Source organism: Ipomoea triloba, chromosome 12 (assembly GCF_003576645.1).
Source record: "Ipomoea triloba cultivar NCNSP0323 chromosome 12, ASM357664v1".
NCBI lineage: Eukaryota > Viridiplantae > Streptophyta > Magnoliopsida > Solanales > Convolvulaceae > Ipomoea > Ipomoea triloba.
In genome coordinates, this window is record NC_044927.1 from 22606935 (window position 1) to 22632890 (window position 25956).

The 25956-nt window shown below is 36.0% G+C and overlaps 2 protein-coding genes across 3 annotated transcripts; one reads left to right on the forward strand and one right to left on the reverse strand.

Annotated features, from left to right (window-relative positions):
• The first annotated feature begins 656 nt into the window (after nt 1-656).
• On the forward strand, nt 657-14260 carry LOC115998278 (histidine-containing phosphotransfer protein 5-like). 2 transcript variants are annotated; one of them, XM_031237805.1, is made up of 8 exons: nt 657-785; nt 3102-3227; nt 12199-12253; nt 12805-12932; nt 13019-13087; nt 13182-13253; nt 13407-13479; nt 13713-14260. In XM_031237805.1, exons 3-8 carry the CDS (start codon nt 12200-12202, stop codon nt 13737-13739), a joined length of 423 nt encoding a protein of 140 aa, XP_031093665.1. In that variant the 5' UTR covers nt 657-785; nt 3102-3227; nt 12199; the 3' UTR covers nt 13740-14260. The 2 variants fall into 2 exon arrangements, with proteins under 2 accessions (XP_031093665.1, XP_031093664.1); XM_031237804.1 differs by lacking the exon at nt 657-785 and adding an exon at nt 1969-2723.
• Nucleotides 13377-25008, reverse strand: LOC115998277 (putative ABC transporter B family member 8). The gene is made up of 10 exons (XM_031237803.1): nt 24911-25008; nt 19703-19987; nt 19527-19581; nt 18562-18740; nt 17639-18096; nt 16999-17539; nt 16741-16920; nt 15369-16649; nt 14302-14717; nt 13377-14101 (listed from the first exon to the last, which is right to left on the reverse strand). Exons 2-10 carry the CDS (start codon nt 19955-19957, stop codon nt 13744-13746), a joined length of 3723 nt encoding a protein of 1240 aa, XP_031093663.1. The 5' UTR covers nt 19958-19987; nt 24911-25008; the 3' UTR covers nt 13377-13743.
• Between the last annotated feature and the right edge of the window lie 948 nt (nt 25009-25956).

The following is a 25956-nucleotide window of genomic DNA, read 5'->3' on the forward strand; positions in this document are numbered from 1 at the left end:
GGCTTCACAAATACAAGCTGAGGTTGATTATATGGTTAATTGTTGGCAACAATTGATGAATGCTATGCCAGGTGATGATGAGCGTGCCATGCAGCTGCCACCTTCTTTGACGGTGACGGATGAATTTGTGAAGTTTTTTGTTGATGCAGCGGTGTTTCCTAACTCTGAGCATGCTTTTTATGGGATTATCATTACTGACAGCGATGGGAGATATGTGGCTGCTAAAAATGGTTATTTACGATGCCATAACAATGTTCATCTTGCAGAGGCTATGGCGGTGAAGGAAGCTCTGTCTTGGGCAAAAGATAGGGTGTGCTCAAAGATAGTGGTGATGTCCGATTGTCAGTCAGTGTGTAATTTCATTAATGGCTCTTCAACAGATCTTTCATATGCTGGCTGTGTGATTGATGAGTGCAGGTCTTTGCAAAGACACTTTGAAGTAGTGTCTATTAGTTTTATTCCTAGATCAGCGAATAAGCTTGTCCATGCTGTTGCAAGGGTGGCTCGTTCCCAACCTGGTCCTTCTAGTTGGTTATCTTCTATTCCTTCATGTATTTCGCATTTGATTTAATGAATATTATGATGTTTTCTTTCAATATATATATATATATATATACCCCTTAATTTAAATAAAAAATTGAGGATCCTAAGAAAATTTTAAAAAATTTGGGGGCATCCTCCACACACACACAGGAGCAAGGGGTGAACCGAGAGACCGAGTTGACTCAATCTCCCGAAGCGGTGGCGCTGGAGCTTACTTCTCTAATGCGCATGGCTGCACTCAGGTACTTCTATAATGCTCATGGCTGTCGAAAATATGGACTCCAAAATATTATTTGTGTTCAATATTTTATCTTATTCTGATCTGTCCTAAGCTCTAAGCTCTTGGTTTGGTTTTAAATTGAAAAAAATTCATTGAGCGAAATTGATTAGATTCTATTAAAATGCTATGATTATTGAAGATGTTTGTAGTGTTGGAAAGTTTCAAAATGATAGTGTTAAAAAGTGTACTTCTGTAGGTGTAATAATGGCAAAATTTTGTCTTTATTAGAAGTTAAGATTAATTTGAGATGGTTCAAATGAATGAATGAATTTCTTATTGTTTTAGCTGAATCAGTTTTAAATAAAAGGGGGTTTCACCTGACAGTTTTGGCTCGTCTGCACGGTTGTGTTGCTTTCAAGTTCTCTTAGACGGCTTCTTTTTCTTTTAATTTTTTGGAGAGGCAGATGCAATAGCAGTAGCAGGAGTGTATGCTGATAAAGCTATTGACAAATGTAAGTTTAGAAGTATTGAGACAGCAGATAATTAGGTGTTGATCCAGGCACATTTACTAGAATCAATGGCTCATATGGTTTGATAATGGCGTCTGTAGAAATTAAATTTAAATTTGAGAATTCCCCAATTGGCCCTCAAAAGATGTATAGTGCCAAGAAAATTGGATTGGTAGTATATTCCTTGCTCTCCTTCTTGAACTCTCAACAATATCTTCCACTTTCTTTCCCTGAAATATATCTATATATTTTAATTTTTGAGTGAAGAGAGAAACCTACAGCCATTATCTGAGGGTGTGCACTAGTTGAATCCCACTTTGTGACCCTAGTCGGCAAAGAACCACAAGGAGGTTAATCAGTCTAAGTTACCCATAGCTGACTGATTCAAACCAAGAAGACCGATAGGTTGCTCTTATTAGGAGTCGAACTTGTAACATTGTGATCACCAAGTTAACAGACTGACCAACTTAGATGGGGTTGCCCCTCAACATACCTATATTTTGGTACATGAACAAAGGTCAACACTAAATAGTTAAAGTTTCTTTTATCAGGTGCTTATGATTTCCCATTTTTTGTTGACTCCACTACAAGTAATTGCTTACAAAATTTTAGATGGTTAGTGCGGGATAGAGGTCCATACAATTTTTAGATAATTGCATGGACCTCTATCCCGCACTAACCATCTAAAAATTTGCAAGCAATTACTTGTAGTGGAGTCAACAAAAAATGGGAAATCATATGCACCTGATAAAAGAAACTTTAACTATTTAGTGTTGACCTTTGTTCATGTACCAAAATATAGGTATCTTATCTGAGTTCCATACTTCATATTAGTTCTCTTTGCTAATGCAATCTAAGCACCTTTTGTGCAACATTAAAAAGAAGAAAGAAGTTACAAGAGCCATAAGTGTGTTATTTCATTATTTGGTGTGATAAAATCATTAGAATTTTTAGAGAAGGATACATACTTGGAGTAATGCAAAGGGAGTTGAACTGTTTCTCTGTTCACTAACTTTGTACAATGTAGTAGACTAGTAGTGGATAGAGTATAACTCTCTAGTCTCTATCCACTAACTCGCTGTCCAGTGGAGTAGTGGACAGAGGTTATAACTCTGTCTCTCTGATGGAGAGTTATAATGTTACTGTGCTATACTCTTTATGGGCTCTACCACTAATTTATACCCTTTGCAACACAAAGAGGAAGAAAAAAAATTCACATTCAAAGATGAAAAAAGAAAAAAGCTGGTGAACAAGGGGTGTGTGTGTGTGTGAGAGAGAGAGAGAGAGAGAGAGAGAGAGAGAAAGAGCAACTCAGAGTAAAAAAAAGGAAGATGATGAAGAAGGTAAGCATCAACAATAGCGAAGGAAGAAGAAGATGATGAAAAAGATGAAGAAAATGATTAAGAAAGTTGTAACTAGACTCCAATGCACTGGTTGAAGATGAGTTCCAGGTTAGTTGACTTCAAATATTGACCAAGATGACTTCTAAGATTGTTGCCAATTTTGATATAATTTTCCCAAGTGTGCTTTAGAAATTAGATTTCAATTCATTAATTTGTCAAATTCGCATTCGCCCCACAAAGATGTTGAGTATCAAGCAAATTGGATGTGTAGTTAATTTCTTTATGTCTCAACAATCACTTCCTCATTCATTCTCTAAGATATGCAGCTATACTTTGATGCATGATTAAGGTCATCAATTTGAATTTCAGTTATCAGATGTGTCTGATTTTGATTCATTTTACTGACTGCAAGTAATTTTCTACAAATATTTAGAAGGTTAATGTGAGGTAGATATCTGTACAATTAATTTATGATTTCATTTACAGGTTTTATAGATGTTACAACTTGTAAGAGAATATGAACTTTGAAGATTTGACAGCCAGGGATTAGAAAAGCACAATTAACTGGAACAATGCGAGCAAGGGTGTTCAGAATTCTTGCCATCTCCAGAGGTCAGACTTCTCTAGCTGAGTTCCCAACTTCATATTAGTTCAATCCCTTTGTAGTCTATGTATATCAGAAAGAAGTCTGAAGGAAACAAACTAGATTTGCACACTAGTTAGTATAACAATAGGGTTCTGATCTGTGATAAAACCATTAAAGCTTTAAGGGAATTAAACAATCTTGCAGACAAGTTAGCATAACAACATGGTCTGATTTGTGGGAGTAGATGACACACTGGATTGAGTTTAGCATAATAATGGAAGATAAGGATGAGTCCATTTATAGGGGTCAATTATATGCATATAAATTTAGGAATTGACCTCACTAAAATTTAAAATATTAGGGCTCAATATATAAAGAGCAAAAGTCTAATTATCTAATAGGAAAGAAATTTTAAACTCTAATTTATTCCTCACTTCCTCAACTCAATAAGTCCTAGTATTTCTTTTTCATAAGATTGGTGCACATTGGGAATGCTTCATGTAAAGCTCTTCAACAAAATGCTTTCATTTTGCAAATTATACATTTAGATTTATCTGTCAACTACTAAAATCAATCTAATATATCATAGAAAGTAAAAATGCTAGTCTCAAATTTCTGTTATAGGCATATAGCATATTTGTGGAGTGATATTTCTCTCAAATTGTTTCTGTTACAGGAAATTTGATGTAAATTAATAGGGGAATATTTTAAATGAAAACCAACATTGGATCAAACAAATTGTACTAAAAAAACTAGTAAACAATGCTAAAAGCAAGCTTGTACAGAAGTCAATTTAAAAAGTCTTCCATCATATTCAGGACTTCAAAAGAAACACTAGTTCTTGTTCTTTGCTCTGAACCCTATACCCCTATATATATTTTTTCTTGGTGTATATCTATTAGTGTATTACTTTTAATTATGGAAGTTGTAGATAATTAATATTTATGCTTATTTAAGGATCTTATAAACTAAGATTGGGCTAAGGTCACTCAACTGGGCTATAATGCACATGGGCCAAACCACACTAAAAGATTGAATCCAACAAATTAGCTAGTCTAACCCATGGCCTTATAAACCCATATATTCTCTCTTATTTTTTCAATGTAAAACTCTTAACAAAGGAAATAATATTTACAAATATACTCCTATATATTTTTTATTTGCACGTTTCCCCCACGCTTTGTGGCCTATGTTTTTTAAAATTGTTATTTCCTTATGTCTCATATCTCTGTTTCTCATTTTCATGCTACCTACTACTCTACTTATTGGACCTCTATTGTTTTGAGGAGGACCGGGTGGGGGAGTTGGATGGGAGATAGTTGGTGCACACCTTTATTTCCAGATTTTCTCATTTATTTTGCAAATCGTCCACATGTTGATATCACAGTTTTTGACTAGGTGTGAACTAGATCAAGACATCACTGACTCTGATGTGAAGTGATGTTTAGTTCAAATCTTCTCTTGGTGGTAATCGCATAAGAAATCTTCTCTATTTCTAGATCTTCTCATTTATTTTGCAAATCTGCTACATTTCAATATAGGTGGCAATTGACTAATTTCTCATTTTCTAATTAGAGCTAAACTAGGTTGAGTCATCACTCTAAGTCTATATAAAGAGATGTACTATTCTAAAATATTCCATGCTAGTAGCATGCCTCATTGAGTTCAATAAGCAGTACCCTTTTTGATCTCTTGATAGTCAACATGTAAAACACCTTCCTCATTTCCACATCTTCCTCATTTATTGTGAGGAATTTAACCTCAGAACTATAACTTTGCAGATCTACAAGTTTAGATTTAAGTAAAAACTCACTAATTTCTCTCTCTGCTTAATTCAACTTAGTGCTGCATTTTATCTGTGGGCCTCATGTTATTGGGATAGGTTGTTACTTGTTCTTTAATCGGTAAATCATTAAAATTTATTTTCGGATCTTCCGCATTGATTTTGTAATCTGCCGTGCTTCGATATTGGTGGCCCACATATTTCTCAATTTGGACATGACTTGAATTGGATTGAGTCATCCCCAGTCTAAATAAACTGATCTTCTTCTTGAATATTATTTCACAATAGCAGCAAACTTTGTTGAGTTCCCTAAATTGGCAGCCATTTTCCCCCTCTTGATAGTCAACATGTATTCCTATTTCCATTTCTTCCTCTTTTGTTTTTCAAATCAGGTGACTAGACATTGATTTCTCACCTTTTTTTTTTTCCAGACCTGAACTGGAACGAGTCATCCCTCTCACTTGATATAAAATGATTTTCTATTCAGAACAACAAAGTTTTGCATTCTGTACGTGGGCCTTGCGTGCAGGGTCCGGGCGTGACATTCAAAACGTTATAAATCTTTTGCATTTCCAGATTTTCTTCATTTTTTCGATAAATTATTAAAATTTATTTTCGGATCTTCCACATTAATTTTGTAATCTGCTGCGTCGATATAGTTGGTAGCGGTGAGCAAACGGTCGGTCGGTTACTAACCGATTGAAAACCGACCGTGATTTTTGACCGCCATAACCGACAGAAAGTAATACTATAACCGACCGAAAACCGAACGTCGGTTATATTTGGCCCACATATTCCTCAATTTGGAAAGGACTTGAATTGGATTGAGTCATCCCCGGTCTATATAAACTGATCTTCTTCTTGAATATTATTTCACAATAGAAGCAAACATGGTTGAGTTCCCTAAATTGGCAGCCATTTTCCGCCTCTTGATAGTCAACACTTATTTCTATTTCCATTTCTTCTTCTTTTGTTTCACAAATCAGGTGACTAGACATTTATTTCTCTCTTTTTTTTTTAATCAGACCTGAACTGGATTGAGTAATCCCTCTCACTTGATATAAAATGTTTTTCTGTTCAATACAACAAAGTTTTGCATTCTGTGCGTGGGCCTTGCGTGCAGGGTCCGGGTGTTACAAACTATGTGACATTCAAAATGTTATAAATCTTTTGCATTTCCAGATTTTCTTCATTTTAATTGATAAATTATTAAAATTCATTTTCGGATCTTCCACATTAATTTTTTAATCTACTGCGTTGATATAGTTGGCCCACATATTTCTCAATTTAGATTTTCTTCATTTTAATCTATAAATTATTAAAATTTATTTTCGGATCTTCCACATTAATTTTGTAATCTGCTTCGTTGATATAGTTGGCCCACATATTTCTCAATTTGGAAAGGACTTGAATTGGATTGAGTCATCCCCGTCTATATAAACTGATCTTCTTCTTGAATATTATTTCACAATAGTAGCAAACTTTGTTGTGTTCCCTATATTGGCAGCCATTTTCCGCCTCTTGATAGTCAACACGTATTTCTATTTCCATTTCTTCGTCTTTTGTTTTGCAAATTAGCTGACTAGACATTGATTTCAATACAACAAAGTTTTGCAATCTGTGCGTGGGTCCTGCGTGCAGGGTCCGTGTTGAAAGCTCACAGGATAGTGTATTCAATATGTTCTATATTACACACCCTTCTTTCAATCTGTTCTGCATACAACATATATATATGCAAAGAGAAAGGAAAACAACAAAAAACTGGACTGGGCTGCCCAAGACTCTCCACAGCTCAAGGATACACAGCTCAATACTACACAATGCTCAATGACACAATGCTCAAGGAGAAATACTATTCTAACACTCCCCCTCAAGTTGGAGCATATATATCAAACATGCCCAACTTGTTACAAATATATTCAACCCTGTCTCTGCCGAGCCCTTTAGTGAATAAATCAGCCAGTTGATGGTTGCTACGAACATGAGCCATAGAAAGTAATCCTTGTTGAATCTTTTCGCGCACAAAATGACAATCTACCTCAATATGCTTGGTCCTCTCATGAAACACCGGATTATTCGAAATGTGTATAGCCGCTTGATTATCACACCACAGGCGTATGGGCTTCATCACTTCCACACCAACCTCCTTTAAAAGATTGTGCACCCAAGTTATCTCACACGTCACATGAGCCATTGCCCTATACTCGGATTCTGCACTAGATCGAGCCACAACAGTTTGTTTCTTGCTTTTCCAAGAGACCAAATTACCTCCTAGAAACACACAATATCCTGTCGTAGACCTCCTATCACTCAATGATCCTGCCCAATCAGCATCAGAAAACGCCTCAACATTCATATGTTCATGGTCAGCGTATAGAATACCTTTTCCAGGCGCATTCTTGAGATATTTTACAATTCGAACTGCTGCATCCCAATGAGTTTGCGTAGGTGCTTGTAAGAACTGACTTACTACACTTACTGGAAAGGCAATATCCGGACGTGTAATGGTGAGATAGTTCAATTTCCCTACTAACCTCCTATATCTCTCGGGAGAATCAAGGGCCTCCCCCTCACCATCTATAAGTCTAACACCTTGCTCCATAGGTGTCTCGCATGGTTTTGATCCCAATAATCCAGTATCATCAAGCAAATCTAACACATACTTTCTTTGGGAAAGAAATATTCCTTTTCGAGAACGGGCAACTTCGATCCCTAGAAAATACTTCAACACTCCCAAATCTTTCGTGTGAAACTTTTTCTTGAGAAAAGATTTAAGGGCTTCAATCCCTTTTGTATCACTACCTGTGATCACTATGTCATCAACATAAATAATTAAGAGAATGCATCCAACATTAGTATGCTTGAAAAAGACAGTATGATCACACACACTTCTCTGCATCCCAAACTCAGTAATTACACTACTAAACCTCCCAAACCAAGCTCGCGGAGATTGCTTCAAGCCATATAGAGATTTCTTCAGTTTACACACTTTCCCAGACTCCCCCTGAGCAACAAATCCAGGAGGTTGCTCCATATAAACTTCTTCCACCAAATCACCATGCAAAAAGGCATTTTTGACATCTAACTGATATAGAGGCCAATGATTAGAAGCAGCTGAGGAAATAAAGATACGGACAGAAGCTAACTTAGCTACAGGGGAGAAAGTTTCTGTATAATCAACACCATATGTCTGTGCATACCCCTTTGCTACTAGACGAGCTTTAAGTCTTGCCACCGTTCCATCAAGGTTCATTTTCACAACATAAACCCACTTGCAACCAATTGCAGTCTTACCGGTCGGGAGAGGTACCAAATCCCAAGTCTGATTATCTTCAAGAGCAGCCATTTCCTCTTCCATTGCATGTCTCCACCCATTATGAGCTATAGCCTGACTCAAAGTGTTTGGAACTGACACTGAATCTAATCGTGATACAAAGGTGCGAGATGAGGCTGGCAAATGATTATAAGACATAAAAGAGGAAATAGGGTGTTGACAATGGCGGTTACCTTTACGGAGGGCAATCGGAAGATCAGGATCATTTGACGTAGGTTGTGGTAGGGGAGGAGTATTCACCTGTGCAACTATCGGCGCTACCATATCCCGGGGTCGCCTAGAATACACGTGAGTAACGGGGGGTCTGGAAATAGATTCTACAGGAATAGTGATGGTATAGGTAAGGAAATCATCTTCTATTATTGGAGACCTACCCCCGAAAATATTATCAGAGAACACAGTTTCCTCAAAAAAGGTGACATCAGCTGAAACCAAATACCTACCCAAATCAGGAGAGTAACACCTATACCCTTTCTGTGTCCTAGAATATCCCAAGAAGATACATTTAAGGGATTTTGGATCAAGTTTTCCCTTTTGTGGACGGACATCCTGTACAAAACACGTACAACCAAAAACCTTAGGGGATAAGGAAAACAAAGGCTTGGATGGACACACAATTGAATATGGGATTTGACCATTAAGTACGGAAGAAGGCATCCTGTTAATGAAGAAACAAGCTGTGTGAACAGCATCTGCCCAAAACACTTTAGGTACTTTCATTTGGAATAAAAGGGCACGGGCAATTTCCAACAAATGGCGGTTCTTTCTTTCTGCAACACCATTTTGTTGGGGGGTGTAACTACACGAAGTTTGATGTAGGATACCATTTTGACTCATAAAGCTGGAAAAAGACTTAAGGAAATATTCTTGAGCATTATCACTTCTCAAACACTGTATGGTCTTATTAAATTGAGTTTTAATTTCAGCACAAAAACTTTGAAAGACATCAAACAATTCATCCCTAGATTTCATGAGATATAACCAAGTACATCTCGAAAAGTCATCAACAAAGGTTACAAAATATCGGAAACCATTTTTGGACGTAACCCGACATGGACCCCAAACATCAGAATGGATTAACTCAAACAAGGAGTCTACTCTATTATTTTCCCTAGGAATGTAGGAAGTACGATGATGTTTTGCAAACTCACATGACTCACATTGCAAAATAGTTAAGGACTCTAAACTAGGACACATCTTCTTCAACGTTGATAAAGACGGATGACCATACTGACAGTGCAACTGAAACGGGGAAACATTGCTCACCAAACCTGTAGATCTGTTTTCGGGTGAAAATTGCTCTAAGACATACAGACCGCCAACCTCCTTCCCCTTACCAATAATCCTCTGCGTCAAAAGATCCTGGAACAGACAGTAACCAGGAAAAAACATAACAGAACAATTCAGGTCACGAGTTATTTGACTAACAGAAAGCAAATTGAAAGGAAACTTTGGAAGATATAACACAGAAGAAAGGGGTAACGAGGAAGTTGCAGTGGCACTACCTTTACCTAAAACAGTGGCTACAGACCCATCTGCTAGAGTAACGGTATAACCAGAAGTGATGGGTAGATATGTAGAAAGAATATTGGAGTTACCTGTCATATGCTCAGAAGCTCCAGAGTCAATGACCCATTGTCGAGATGCAGAAGAGACACAAGCAACTGGATTACCTGTTTGGATAAAAGTTGCAGAGGAAGACGCTTGATTGGATGGAGACTGCGAGGAAAAGGAAAGTTTCATCTGGTTGAATTTAGCAAACTCCTCATCTGTCATTACTCCCTTATGACCTTCTGACATGGAAGCCATATTAGCAGCCACTTGTTGTCTTGGCGGCTTAGGACACTGGTTTCGAAAGTGTCCTGGATCTCCACAATTAAAACAAACTCGTGGTCCTCCACGTCCACCACGACCTCTAAAAAATCCCCCTCGTCCTCTAAAGTGGTTATTACCTCCTCCTCTATAGCCATAATTCTCACCAGTATTTCCTCCTTGTGATATAAGGACATTTCTTTCCTGGAGCTCGTTTGAATCATTATTTCCCGATGCATTCTGTAGCATGGAAAATACCTGATCCAAAGACTCTAAGTCCTTATTCCCCAATAGTTGAGACCTAAGGACATCATATTCTTTATCTAGGCCAGAAATCCAACTAAAAACAAGTAATTTGTCACGTTGCTTTTTCATTTCATCCACATCATTTGTTATGGGCATAGCAGCACACAAAGCAACACATACACTTTTAAAGTCATAGTAATAATCTCTAAGCTCACGTCCTTTCTGACTAGAACGATAAACTTCTTGAGATAATTGATATAACTTTCTCAAATTACTTGTTCCACTAAACCATTTGTTCACTAACTCCCACACCTCCTTTACAGTTTGGCAATGTTGCATGGACAAAATAATTTTCCTATCGATGCAATTAATTATGCGTGACAGTAAAGCCTTATCAGTATTTTTCCATTCCATAGCTAAAGTATTATCAGTAGGACATTCTTTTTCTAGGTGGTCTCCTTTTCCCATACCATCTAAATTCACTTTAATCAAAAATCTCCATTCAGAAAAATTAGACCCATCCGAGGCCAAAATTACATCAACTAATTTAGATGGTGTAGAAATAACAGTGATATTCCTTTCTTGTGCCATTTTAACTCCACCCAACAGATTCAACACAAATACTGAACTTCACCAAATAAAGGGTTCTGCTGTCCGTACCACTTTTCACCAAAAAGAAATTGCAAACTTTCAACACCTCCTACCTCCCTGGACTCAGCACGACGAGGCGATTCTGGGAATATAAAATCCGTCCGGCGACGTCGCCGGAAACAGCCTCACGCGCCGGCGCGTGGCGGCGGAGCTGCTCGGCGGTGGTGGCGCGTGAAGGCGCGTGGCTTCTCCAGCGGCGGCGCGGCTTCTCCACCGGTGTCGTTTGGCGGCGACGACGACGACCCAAGCTGATCTGAGCTTGTTCTCCACCTCCAAAGCCTTTACCTGCTCCTTTCCCTCGTGCGGCAGTTTGGGAACGAAGCTACTGTCCGACTCTGCTGCAGACAGTGTTTCACTCTCCTCTCACTCTGATACCATGTTGAAAGCTCACAGGATAGTGTATTCAATATGTTCTATATTACACACCCTTCTTTCAATCTGTTCTGCATACAACATATATATATGCAAAGAGAAAGGAAAACAACAAAAAACTGGACTGGGCTGCCCAAGACTCTCCACAGCTCAAGGATACACAGCTCAATACTACACAATGCTCAATGACACAATGCTCAAGGAGAAATACTATTCTAACAGTCCGGGTGTTACAAACTATGTGACATTCAAAATGTTATAAATCTTTTGCATTACCAGATTTTCTTCATTAATTTTGCATATCTGCCACGTGTTGACATTGCTGGTGACTCATTCATTTCTCTTTTTTTTTTTTTTTTCTTTTTTCTTTTTTCTTTTTACCAAATTTGAACTGGATTGAGTCATCACTCTATGTTCTATGTTCTGCTCAGTAACTCATTTATTTTACAAATTTGCTACATATTGAGATGGGCTGCAACTCACTGGTTTCTTAATTTTTGACTTATCTCAATTGGATTGAGTAATCACTCTCAGTCTATTTAAAGTGGTGTTTTGTTCAATACTATTTCACATTCAGTTATCGCAAGTTCTGTGACAGTCAATGCATACCAAATTTCTCATTTTGAGGTTTCCCTCATTTATTTCACAAATCTGCGGTGATTGGTTTGCCATTTTTTTGCCAAATCTAATCCAAATTGTGTCATAACTCTAGTCTAAATAATGCAATACTATTTCATGCAGTCCTCAATTCTTGTTTTCTATAAGTGCAATGCTAAAGCACAATTCATTTTCTTACTAGGATGGCAGACGAGCATGCTCAGCAGATAGCTAACCTGCGACAATCCTTCGACCAGGTTTGTTTTAAATATTTATTCATGGAGAGATTTTATTATGTGCAATTTTTGTTACAAAATTTCCTTGTTTGCAGGACTTTGTTTCCTGTTGCAGTAATATTTTCACGCAAAGTGCACAAGTCATTTACTAATTTATTTTTTGTCCATGGTTATAAGTAGAGTACATATTGGTGCATATGGTGCCTTTTCACTCGAATTGTTTCCTCTTATTTTTTTGAATAATGGAATTGGGTACTTAAAGAATGACTTATTAACTTTGTTCCAATGTATTATATTCTAAGATTGGACCAAGTTCACTCAACTGGGATATAATACACATGGGTCAAACCACACACAAACTCTGATACCATCTTATATTATATTCTAAGAGTGGACCTAGCAAGGTCACTCAATTGGTTTACAATGCTCATGGGCCAAATCACATTAAAAGATTGAATCCAATCAATTAGTTAGTCTAACTCAGGACCTTATAAACCCTCTTATATTTTCAATGTGGGACTCTTAACACAATGCAGCTATTTTTGTTCTAATGATGATTGGTCTCTGTGCAGCAACTGCTTAATGAGAAATTCATCCGAACTGAGGAAATAGATGTAGGGCTCCCTGGCTTTCAGGAGGACTTTTACTGCACTTATTTCCGGGAGGCAGAGAGGCTTGTGGGGATTCTTAAACTAGAGCTGTAACATTACTACTTTAGACACTGTCAATTTTCTGTCATGGTTTCTCATTTTCTTAACGTTTGAGATGCTTATATGTGCTACTCAGGCATGGCCCTCCTTTCGATGTTGAATCAATTGAAATGTACCTTCATGAGTTCAGATCCAACACCAAAAGGTATTTTCATTTCTGTTCTACCCATTAACAATTACTTCATAATTGATTGCTCTGTATATTATACTGCCAATTTTATGCCACGGGCCTCGTGCAGTGCTGGTGCTGTTAAAGTGCTGACAAAGATAGACCGCTGCATTGAATGTTGCTCTGTATTGGACTTTGCTGGGTAACATTTCAAGTCTTTTGTTCCTTTATTTGGAGGGGAGTATATATATATATATATATATATATGCTGAATTAAAATAAATATACTCATATGCTTAGATGGATTTATCCACTCACTGTGAAATTGACTGTTTTACATTCATCAATGGATTAGATGCTTGGCTTGTTTGGAGGAGGCGAATACAGAGATGAAGTACCTGAAGCGCCAAATCAAGAATTACTTCATGGTTCTCATTGAACATCTCTTATTTGTGCATAAACTATAGGAAAATGCTTTTCTCCCCCTCCAATATTTTCCCTCCTGATGTGGCATCCATTCATTGGGCGTCGTTAAGCATGCACTAGCATTTGGCATTTTTTCATATTTATAAGATTTCCTACATTATATAATACTACTAAGGTTTTTATTCCACATTTTACCGGGCATCCCTTAGTTAAGAAATTTTACATTATTGTACAGGCATGGAACTTGGTGCAAAAATGCTAATTAATTATGGAGTATTTTGAAGGTTGACAAGGTTGAAAAATTGGCCACGCTTATTCTTGAGCTGGGAATAAGTTCCATGTTCCACAACCTTTCCCTCTGAAACCAGGGCGATGGAATCCAGGTTCTTGATGGTGTTAAGCCTGTGCGCCACCACCACCGTTGTCCGCCCGATCATTATCCCGTCCAACGCCTCTTGCACTATTTGCTCTGATTCCACATCCAGTGCACTTGTGGCTTCGTCCAGGAGCAATATGGTTGGGTTCCTGATTATTGCCCTGGCAATGGCAATTCTTTGCTTTTGCCCACCCGAGAGTTGAACCCCTCTTTCACCACATTCGGTGTCGTATCCATTTTTCAACGATCTGTATTACATCAATTGCATTAATAACTCGTTTACTGGATTATAACATGCTATATAGTCCGTACTTACTACATCAGTTGTATTAATAACTCGTTTATTGGGTTATAATATGCTCCGTAGTCTGTACTACATCAGTTGCATTAGTAACTCGTTTACTGAATTGGGTTATAGTATGTTGGTTTTGAATATTGAAATACTTACGAGATGAATTGGTGTGCATTTGCAGCCTTAGCAGCTTCAACAATCTCATTTTCCGAAGCATCAAGCTTTCCGAACAATATGTTGTCCCTGATTGTGCCAGAATATATCACCGGCTCCTGGCTTACCAGTGCCATTTGTTGTCTATACCACCCGATATCGAATGACCTGACGTCCACCCCGTCCACTCTGATCGACCCTTCATCCACGTCGTAAAATCTCTCGATCAGAGCAACAATGGTGGACTTTCCACTCCCACTTTTCCCCACTAGACCAATGCTCGAACCTGCTTTCACTTCCAGACAAAACTCTCGCAGTATTGGCGTCTCAGGCCGGCTTGGATATGCAAAATTCACTTTCTTGATCTCTATCTTCCCTGATAGCTTTTCCAGGTTTATTCCACCATTGTCACCCTTTCCCTGATGAGTCAAAACTCCCACATTATTAGTACGAGGAAGAAATGAGAAATTATAGAGAAAACTCAGCCAAGTTGGTCAAACTATTGATTTAGTAATCAATACCAGGGGTCTATTCATCTCATTGGTTTGAACTGGTTAATTATGTGTAACTTAGACTAGTTTACATCTTTATGGTTCTTAGTCAGTTAGGATTGCACTTGGTCTACTTAGTTTTAGCTAGTCAATTATGTGCTACCTAAGTTTATTTACCTCCTTGTAGTTCTTTGCTAGTTAGGGCCACCCCGGATAGCGGTCAGGTTGTTGACTTGGTAATCACAAGGTTACAAGTCTTGGTTTGAGCAAGCTATGTGTAACCTAGGATGGTCTTTTGCTGGCTAGAGCCACACCCCCAGGTAATGGTCAGACTGTTGACTTAGTAACCACAAAGTTACAAGTTTGATCCCCAATAAGAGCGGTCTATTGGTCAGTTTAGTTTGAGCCGATCAACCATGTGTAACCTAGACTACTAAATCCGATTTTTGTGATCCATTGCCGACTAGGTCCACAGGGCAGAGTTACCCAGTCCAAAACCCTAGATAGTAGCTGGATTTTCCTCAGTCACCCAAAAAAAAAAAAGAGAAATTATAACTTGGATGCTGATAGTGTACTTACATTGTAGGGGCCAGTAATTATAGATGGTCTGTCAAGAATGGCGAAAATGGAGGCCACAGCAGCTGATCCTTTAGCTAAATCAGAAGTCATACTTCCAGCATCAGCTATGACTTTCCCTGTGCTGACCAATATAAAGAATGTCTTGAAAACATCTCCAGATGAAATCTCTCCACTGCTCACTAGCTTCCCACCATACCAGAAATCCAATGCCCAACACATAAAGGTCAGACCTTGAGCTGATCCAATCCCAATTCCAGCCAACCAAGATTTCTTCTGTGCCTCTTTCCTCGGCTCGTCCTGAGCATTATCAAAGATGTCAAGCACCTTGTTAACGCTCCCAAACGAGCTCACAATCCTGTGGTTATACACCGCCTCCACTGCGATCTGTGTGCTGCTGTTTTGAGCCTTGACGAACTTGGTTGTGATGGTGGAAAGCAGGACTTTTCGGGTGTAGAAGCAAAGGATTGTGAGGGGCTGCACGGCTATCATGACGAGCGCTAGCTTCCATGCTATGATTAGCCCCATTACCATGGCGATTGTGACCGCTGATGCAGCCTGGACTAGCAGGGAGACTCGGTCTGCTACCAGGGATTTAACCATGGCTGCCTCATTGCTCAGCCTGGCACACAAGGCTCCACTCGAGTTGTGTTCCTCGTCGAACCATGCTGTTTCGAATGTCAAGATTTTCTCCAGCATTCTCAAACGGATACGTCTTGTCAGGTGCTCCCCCATGTAGGCAAAGCAGTAGTGCTGGCAGAGGTTGAGAGTGATGGAGAGAAGGCAGAGAAGGGCGAAAACGAGGCAGAATTTCTGGATCCGGGCTTGCATTTCCTCGTGACTCGGGGAGAAAAAGGCCGAAATCATCCCTCCTATGGTTAATGCATATGTAGGCTGCACTGCCCCGAATGCAACAGCTGAAATGCTGCCAATTAGGCCTTGTTTCCACTCGGTTAGGTTTAGCCCGAGGAGCCTCGAAAAGGAAGGGGATGGTTGATGATCGGTTGGAACTTTCTTGGCGGTCTCAATGAGCAAAGGGGATGCTAAAACTGCAGGGCTTGATTTCGCCGTGCTTTGTCTACCTGCACTGCTTCTGGCATTCGAAGACGCGAAACTCTGATCTTGATCAGCACAGCTGAATTGCCTCTGCAGCTTTGCCATTTGTGCATAATGCCCATTCTTCTCCATTAGCTCACTGTGGGAGCCATGCTCAATTATGCACCCACCACTCACAACACCAATCAAATCCGCGTTTCGTATTGTTGAGAGCTTGTGTGCCACCACCTGACCAAATTCAAGAAAATGAGAAACATATATGATCTATAGTACCAAGTAATTGAAGTTGATTTTTAGCATTGAAATGAAGTTTTAGTACCAATGTTGTTCTTCCAGCTGAGGCTTGGTCTAGTGCATCTTGGACCAGTTTTTCTGATTCAGAATCAAGGGCACTAGTTGCTTCATCAAGAAGAAGAATCACAGGGTTCTTGATTATTGCTCTAGCAATCGCGATTCGCTGTTTTTGCCCTCCTGATAACAGTGCTCCTCTTTCCCCAATCTGTGCCAAAATCACATTTTATTCCATGAAAATTTTGGTCATAATAAAGCAGAAGAAACAGATGAAGAAAATGGTGACCTTAGTTTCATATCCTTGAGGGAGTTGCCTAATGAAATCATGAGCATTTGCTGTCATGGCAGCAGCCACCACTTCATCCATGGAGGCACCAAGCTTTCCAAACAAGATATTCTCCCTTATGGATGTCCCAAAAAGCGCGTGTTCTTGGCTCACCAATCCCATCTGCCCTCTCAGCCATTTCAGCTGCAACGCGTTTATCTCCACCCCATCAATGCACACGCTCCCGCTGTTTGCATCATAGAACCTCTGCAGCAAGGCAATGGCGGTGGATTTCCCGCTCCCACTAGCTCCAACAAGCGCCACGCTCTGCCCAGCTTCAACCTTCAGATTGAAGCCCTTAAGGACTAGGCTATCGGGGCGAGAAGGGTATGCAAATTTCACATCCTTGAACTCCAGCTCCCCGCGAATTGTCTCCAGTACCATGCCACTTTTGTCCTCCCCGTCTATCTTTGGAACACGGTCTATCCTCGAGAATATTCTCGAGGCTGCAACTGAGGCCTCTGTGAAGTATTTCACCTCAGGCAGTGCCATTCCTAGTGATCTGCACAGAAAATACATTAAATTGGAGCAGAAACTGAAACATTTCTGGGATGCAAAGAATGAATCGAACGAAAAATGTTAGGTAAAAAAGAAGACTTACAATCCACCTAAAACATAGGAAATTCCAGCTGCATAAATCCTTCCCCCACTCTCTCCCTTATGCATGATCAAATGGCTGCCATACCAAGCAAGAAAAGCCCAAATAGCAAAAGAAAGGCCTGTGCTTCCAACAGCGAGGCCTTTCGCGATCCCTATCTTCATCCCGAGCTTAATGGTGCGGTCAAGAATGGAAGAATACCTCTCAAGAATGCTCCTTTCAGCAGTGAATGAGTATATGGTCTTGATGGAGCTGAGAGCCTGGCCTACAATGCCATTTGCTTTGCTGTACTCCTTGAATGACTTCTTGGATAGGTACAGAAGGTATCTTCCATAGATTAAGCCAGGGATTATCAAGATAATTATTGTGGGATATGCTACTAGAGATAGCCTCCATGAGAAATATGTTGAAAATCCTAGCCCTGAGATGAACACTGATGTGTGCATCAAAAATATGGGTACCTGCAATTATATGTTGAGCATAAAATAATATATAAACATAAATGTGTAATCCAACTATCAGCTTAATTAGACTTTTAGTAGAGATAATGGAGCACATGCTTCAATTGGGTAGCAGAACTAACCCCGGACTATGATCCAGGTAACGTGAGAGGACGTGTTGAGCGTGCAATCCAACAACTATCATGTTAAACTTTTAGTTGAGATGATCAGTATATATGCATGCCTGAATTTCTTTTTCTCGGGATGACATGCATTTTGTCTTCGTTTTATTGGTAATCAACATTTTAACGTAATCGTAACGGGTGTGTCATGTTAAAGATCAGACTTCTGACTTAGACTTTTTTTTTTTTTTTGAGCATGAGTCAAATTTTGTAGGTCCCACCGGATCAATTCCGGATTAGTTTCATTATATTGTAGTGGGATACTATGATGCTATATGTAAGAAGTATATAAATAGGAGAGCACCTTTTCACTAAGGACTTCTTGGATGAGAGAAGTGTCTTTGGAAATGCTGTTGGTGATTTCAGAAGTAGTTGCTTCTTGAGAATCAAAGAAGCCAACTTCTTGCCTCAATATTGCCTCCAAATATTTGTATCTAATTTTCAACACCTGTCTTTCACTGGTTTTACTCCAGCAATACCCTTCTGCAAATTAAATATCATTTATGCAAAAAATATACTATTCATTAGAATCATTAATTATTTTAAAATACTAAAAGCAAAGATATAGTTTAGTGCATTGTATATATATGGGGAAGGGTTTAGGTGCAGATATAGCTTCCTATGCGGTTGTGCAGTTACGCACATTAAGCATTAAAATGACATACCTTAAGTACACAAATCATGCACCTTAAACTAAGAACACAAATCATGCACACATCTAAAGTTTTTAAAACACAAACTACGCACCTTAAGCACATAAATAAGGCACCTTAAGTACACAGACCACACACCTTAAACTAAGAACACAAACCATAGTACCACACACCTAAAGTTTTTAAATAGTGCACCTTCAGTACACAAACTACGCACCTTAAGCACACAAACAAAGCACTTTAAGAACACAAATCATGCACCTAAAGTTTTAAAATAGCGCAACTTAAGTTTCAACATTGACGCACCTTAAGCACACAAACCACTCACCTTAAGAAAGAAAACAACGCACCTAAGCAACTGCACAATCGCACCGGAAAAGGCCAACCACACAGGAACCCATATATATATATATATTTATTTATTTATTTATTTATTTACTATGTTTCCTGCTAGCTCGTCTCACATGCCCATACATTAGGAGATACTGTACTTCTAGGGTTTTGTAATGACATAACATGAAGGAATCCACTATTGTCTCTCTCTTCCAGCCATTTATTAGGAAGAAATTAATTAAAGAAAGTTAAAAATGTTGAAGGAAGGAAGGAAGAAATATACCCATGAATCCCACAACCATGACTGCCAATCCCAGTAGCACAAAGTATAGACTACACTGAAACCCAAAAAAAAAAAAAAAAAAGTCAGAAAAAACTAATTTGATTTGGAGAAATAGGGGAAATAAATATACATATAATTTTAAAGTAAAATTTGGAGAAAAATAAATAAATACTAACCTTCTCTACTTCCCTCATCAAATTGCCATTGCTTATCTGAGAGTTATTACCATAACCCAAGCTGTTAAAAAGATGGCTAACATAGAGCAGCAAACAGTTTGTAGACATTCCATCTCCAATGGCCCCCAAAGTGCCTAAACACATTAGAAAAATGTCGATCCAATCTGCATATCTAAAGATAACTATTATCGAACTCTTCCCCTTTCTTCCTTCTTCTCCTTCTTCCATTTTCTTCTGGGATAATGAAGAACTCATTCCCAGCTAGCCAAGAAAACAGATAAACAACTGCACAAGAGATGAAGAAGTATATATGAGCTGAGCTTGCTTGCTTAGCTTGGAAACCAAAGGGAAAAAATGGATTCTTAAATAGAAGTGTCTGTGAGGACATGAATATCATTTTGTGGGGTATGTTTTTAGGTTTTTGGTGATTGCTGCTTTCAGTGTGACCAATCCATGATAGCACTTTATATATGAGATTTTCAAGGAATTATATTGCATATACATCATGACAATGACCCATATATTATTATTGTCCTATGGCCCCCTTTCTAGTGCTCTTTCTTTTCTTCTTTTCCGATCCCAAATTTCTTTTTCTTTTTCTTTTTCTTTTTGAATTGGTTGATTATGATTTGAGATTTTTTATAAATTAAATTAAAGCAATTTGTAGTACTTGCTAGCTGATTTATTTGTCCAGACCTCTAAAGAAAATTATATTCTAGAAACTGATACTCGATTTATTCTTGCACTATCATGTGAAATTCTGAAATATAATACAAACATTTATGTACAATACAATGCAATTATTTAGTATATAAATTAAAGAATTCAGTCTATAACAATTATTACACAAATATTAGTATTGCATCTCAATTCACAATAAAGTGTCAAGTGAGGAGTCTTTTCAACACTTTTCTAATAATAATGCAATAAGATATCATGAAATGCCAATGAATTTTCACCCAAAAAAAAAAAAAAAAAACAGATCATTTTCATAAAGTACAAAAGAAAACAGCTATGATACATATATATGATTTTGGATTGGCTTAAAGACAAGCATCCCAAATCATAAAGTTTCTTTTTTAAGGAAATGTTTTTCTTGGATTCAAGTTGGAATTTATAAATTTGTAAGTTGCACTTCTGCATTTTTTGTCCTTATAACATATCCTCATCACAATTAGAGATCTTTGTTTAGTTTAGAATATCTTGTTCCAACACAAAGTATATAAATATGATTGATGAATAGCAGGCAAAATAAAGTTCAGCACAATAAATTTAATTTCAAGTATATTGGGTATATGTATACACTATATATTTTTTATAACCCAAATTTTCTGATTTCATCGGATTATATCTTGGACTCCATGCATGAACCTGTCCTCAAGCTCATAACAGATAAACAACCAAGAGTCAATCCTTACCATGCAATTAGAAGCAAGTTTATGTGAGACTTTTCATCCATTAGAACAATGCCCTAAAGCAAGAATATGTACATATGTTCTTGAGGAATTGATGAATACTATAATGAACGTACTATGAAACATCATTAGGAAATGCTAACTTTTACTACCAAAATGCAACCATAGCAATGATTTGGTTTCTTGATATATATCACATTAAGATATAGCTAATAAAAGAAGGGAAATATCAATATAAGTTTTTATTTAATCTTATTTTTTATGATATGATGATGATATGATACCATACAATATTGGCAAATTAAAACAACTTTTGATAGATAGAAAGCATAATATTATATTCCTTTTGTTGAGGCAAGATCCATTTGTGATCCTCTTCAACAATGAGTTGGCTTTTCTTGTTGGGGTACCCAATACCCTCTCTTAAATGTGACTATTTCCCAGATCTTTCTTTAAATCTTTTAATTTATATATGCATGATTAAGTGATTTTTTTAATTGAAATATATTTAGTTCAAATGCAACAATAACACCATTATATATATTCTCACTATCTACTAAAAAGTGAATATATCACAGTATTTAGAAATTTTAGAAGCAAAAAAAAAAAAAAAATGAAGAAGAAGAAGATAAAAGAAAAAAGTGTTATTAATTAGCAGCCAGAGATAAGGAGAATAAAATTTAGTGACAAATCATATGTATAAACAAAGTGGTCAATGCCAATGCAATTATATGCACATACTTTCCGATCAATTATTGTACGATCCATAAATTTCGGTTAAAGAATGCTTTTCTTGATTAACATCTTCATATCTAGCCATGGATTGGAATGATCACACATGGAGTGTTAAAATATATTATTGATGAATTATATATATATATATATATATATATATATATATATATATATATATATATATATATAATCGGGTTAAAATGAGAATTATTAGCGTCGTGAGAGTGTGCATACCAATTTCATTTGTAATTACGACAATACATTTAAAAACATTCAATACTATTTCTGGATATACTAAATAGTGCACACAGTAAGTGCACTATTATATATAGATACTAAGTACATTATTAATTAATCCACATATGTACTATCAAGTGTTTTCAAATACATTGTCGTAATTATAAAAATGTCACCACATTTTTCTTTAATTTCCAATCCTTGATTACCTTAATTAGACACATGAGATTAGCAAACGCGTCCTCGCAGAAGTACTAGTCTCACATAATCTTTATCTTATATATATAAGAATAGCTTATAATTAAGTTGCACTTTGTCTATCTCAGAGATACAATTATTCTCATATTGTGATTTGTGAAAACATAAAAGATGTGGACCATGTTCATATTATTTACTTGCAATTTACATTTTATGTACATGTTAGGACTTAGGATTAATATATTACTCCTATGTAATATATTATGTACATAATATGTTAATTGTATGTACATAAATATATAATCTAAATATCATTTTGGACTAGGGTTCACTATATGGCAAATTTTATTTTTATGTGGACCATAAAAATATACATTTTTAATATACTAAAAGTACATTATTTGTGAATGTAAATTATACAAAATAATATATTTTCAGTACTCGATCGAATAATATATTTTTTCTAAATACAAGATACATTTTTAATATACTAAAAATACATTATTTTTGTACTGAATGTACATTATTTGATGGTATACAAAATAATGTACTTTCAATACTCAAATAATATATTTTCAAATAATATATTTTATATACACAACTAATCTACTTTTTATTTGTGGTCCACAAAATTGGTGTACGTAGACCACACATGGAGTTGTATGGACGATGGTCCATGACTCTCAGTATGTAAGGTGGAACCACGGGTGAAGAGTATGGGCTTGATATGGGCGACAATGTAATCTCACCACATTATGCAATTTGGTTCTAAAGAGATGACTGTAATCTCTGAGATATGATTACGATTACATTATATATACATGCAAATACAAAAACTAATCTTATTTGGTACATACAGACATACAGTACTCTTTAATATTTATTAAATATGTTCATTATTATATTGACATATAATTATTAATTTAAATTAATTAGACCTACAAATATATTCATATTGGCTTCAATCCATAATGAAGATTTGGTGATCAATTTTTAAGCCATATATATCTCTCCCAAAAATAATAATAATAATAATAATAATAATAATAATAATAATAATAATAATAATAATGACCTATATTTACATTATTAACAAAATCAACATGTATGTACCTTAATCTTACTTTTAAGGAAAACTAATACTCCGCACTATTTAGGTGCCAATACAAATTATAGTTAGATTAATATATTTATCCAATTGACAAAAAGTTAACACCTATTATGTGTCTCCACACTAGCTAGCTTTTCTATTGATTAATATTAATGCAAATTAAAGAAGATTAAAAAAAAATAAACAGATTAAAGAAATAAAGGATCAAATCAATCAATTTGTTTAGTATATTTTATTTATAGCTAGGTTAATTATGAAAGGTAAGTAAAAAAGTAGCTCCTAATATTTGATTAGTTTCAACTTTAGAGCTGAGATTACATTTGTACTTTGCCTTTTCTGTCATTCAAGTGAGGCTAATAGTTTAACTACTACCACTAACTAGTTAGACATATTTTATTGTAGAATTTCTTTATCGATATTTCAATTCCAAGTTAAAATGGTCGGACAATAAAATTTCAATTTCTAGTTTAGAAATGCCTATTAACTTCTCAGTTAAGTCGAATTACCTTTTCAAGATCCTTGTGTACACTTTTAAGTTGCAATTGCAAACTTTTCTATAAAGCAAAGAGTTTATTTTACTTTTCTATAAATTTTAATCTACAAATTAATGAGAACTTACAAATATATTACAAATAATAATATCACAATTAATTATTTAATTTATTGCTAAAATTTCAAGGACAAAACAACTAACACTATCATTTTACTAAAAAAAAAAAAAGAAGAAGAAAATAACTCATTATAAAGTGACAATCACTCACTTGACCTCGTGTCATCATGTCGTGTGAAAATGATCAACTTCATGTAACTTTGAGTGGCAGTTATCTTTTGATCATTATTAGTATAATTTCACTATCTCATAGGTAATTGTACATTTACATGATTGTCGATACATAGTGGCAAATAATTTTTTTTTTATACATAGTGGCAAATAACCTAGAAATTCTACTAAAGATAGAATTCTATCTTATTCCCAAGACAAATATTAGACCAAGAGATAATCAAATATATATTGTAACATAGTTAGCTTATTAGTCAATTTTGGCTTATTTGACCACTATTAGATGTTTGACTTGTTAAAAGTCAATATAAATGTTTGATTAATTAGCTTTTTGTAATAGTTTATTGCTTTAGAACACTAAAATTTAAAAAGTTGCTCAAAGCAGCTTTTTCGATCAACTTTTTGAGAAAGTCATTTTGTATATAATCAGCTATCAACTAACAACTAATTTACTAAATATTTTTCTACAATCAGTTAATGCAATCAACTACTCAAACTCACTAATCCAACCTTCTAATAAGCCATTTACCAAACACCCCATTATATTTACTCTCTAATGTAATTGTGGACATATCTAAGTAAAGTCGATCAAAGCATAATTAAATATTTCAATATCTTAAACAAATTAAATGTGAAAAATATGATCAAGAAGTAATTAGTATAACAAAATGCATGTAACGTATATAACCAAACAAATAAGTTAAGTGACTAAGAAGATGCAGAGAACTCACAGATATATTAATTGCAACCCTTGTCGTCGTTGAATCTAAGCTTCAATATAATTCAACACGACGAACCCAACCTGAACTCTCGATCAAATGTATGTAAGAATCATCGGACTTATTGAAAGAAGCAAAGGCAGTGTACATATATATACACACACGTAGAGAGTACTAATAATGTGAAAACAATATATTTAATTACTAATTACGATATGTGGTTTAGGTTTACTCCAAACACGTTTCCTGTATTAAGGATCATGTATGCATATATATAATTTATAGAAGAGCATTAAGCACAGAAAAGTGAAGCAATTTCAGCACGTGTGTCCATTCAGTCAAGTTGTGGTTCTCCAGACACGTAAAACTCCCAGAAATATTATTAAAGAATCTCTGGTTTAATTAATTTAATCATTTTTTTTAAAAGTATATATTCCGTAGTCTTCAATTCAAAATTTTCACATGTGCACAATTATAATTGTTGTGATTAACTTAATCCTTTTGGAACATACACTACAACATTATATTCCTGCAATATATATATGTATTAAAGAAATGTTGTAGCTAAGATCAAATTATTTTTCATTTTTTTAGTTTGTGTGAAAATTAATTTCATTTTTAAGTTAAGTCGAATGAGATTAGGAAAAGGAAATATAAAAACTAGAGGGATTTGGTAAGAGGTATATTAGTTTGTAAGCAAAATAATATCTATTGCGTATGGTCGTTGAGATTTTACATATATAAAAAATGAATATGTTAGTGTTTTTTTTCATTAAAGTATGCTTGTAAGCATAATATAATAGCTATTATGTCTTATTCTTGAGATTTTATATATGCAAAGAATTAATAGGTATGCATGATATAGAAGAAGAAAAAAAGATTTGACAATCAATTATACAACATATATTACATGCATGGTAGAACCTAACATGATTGCACTATCCAACCCCTAATTTAGCTTGATTATTAGAGAGAACAAGACTCCTTTCCCATATTATTGTATTATATATAAACAAATTAAATCATGCTCAAGATAGTTTTGTGAACTTTATAAGATT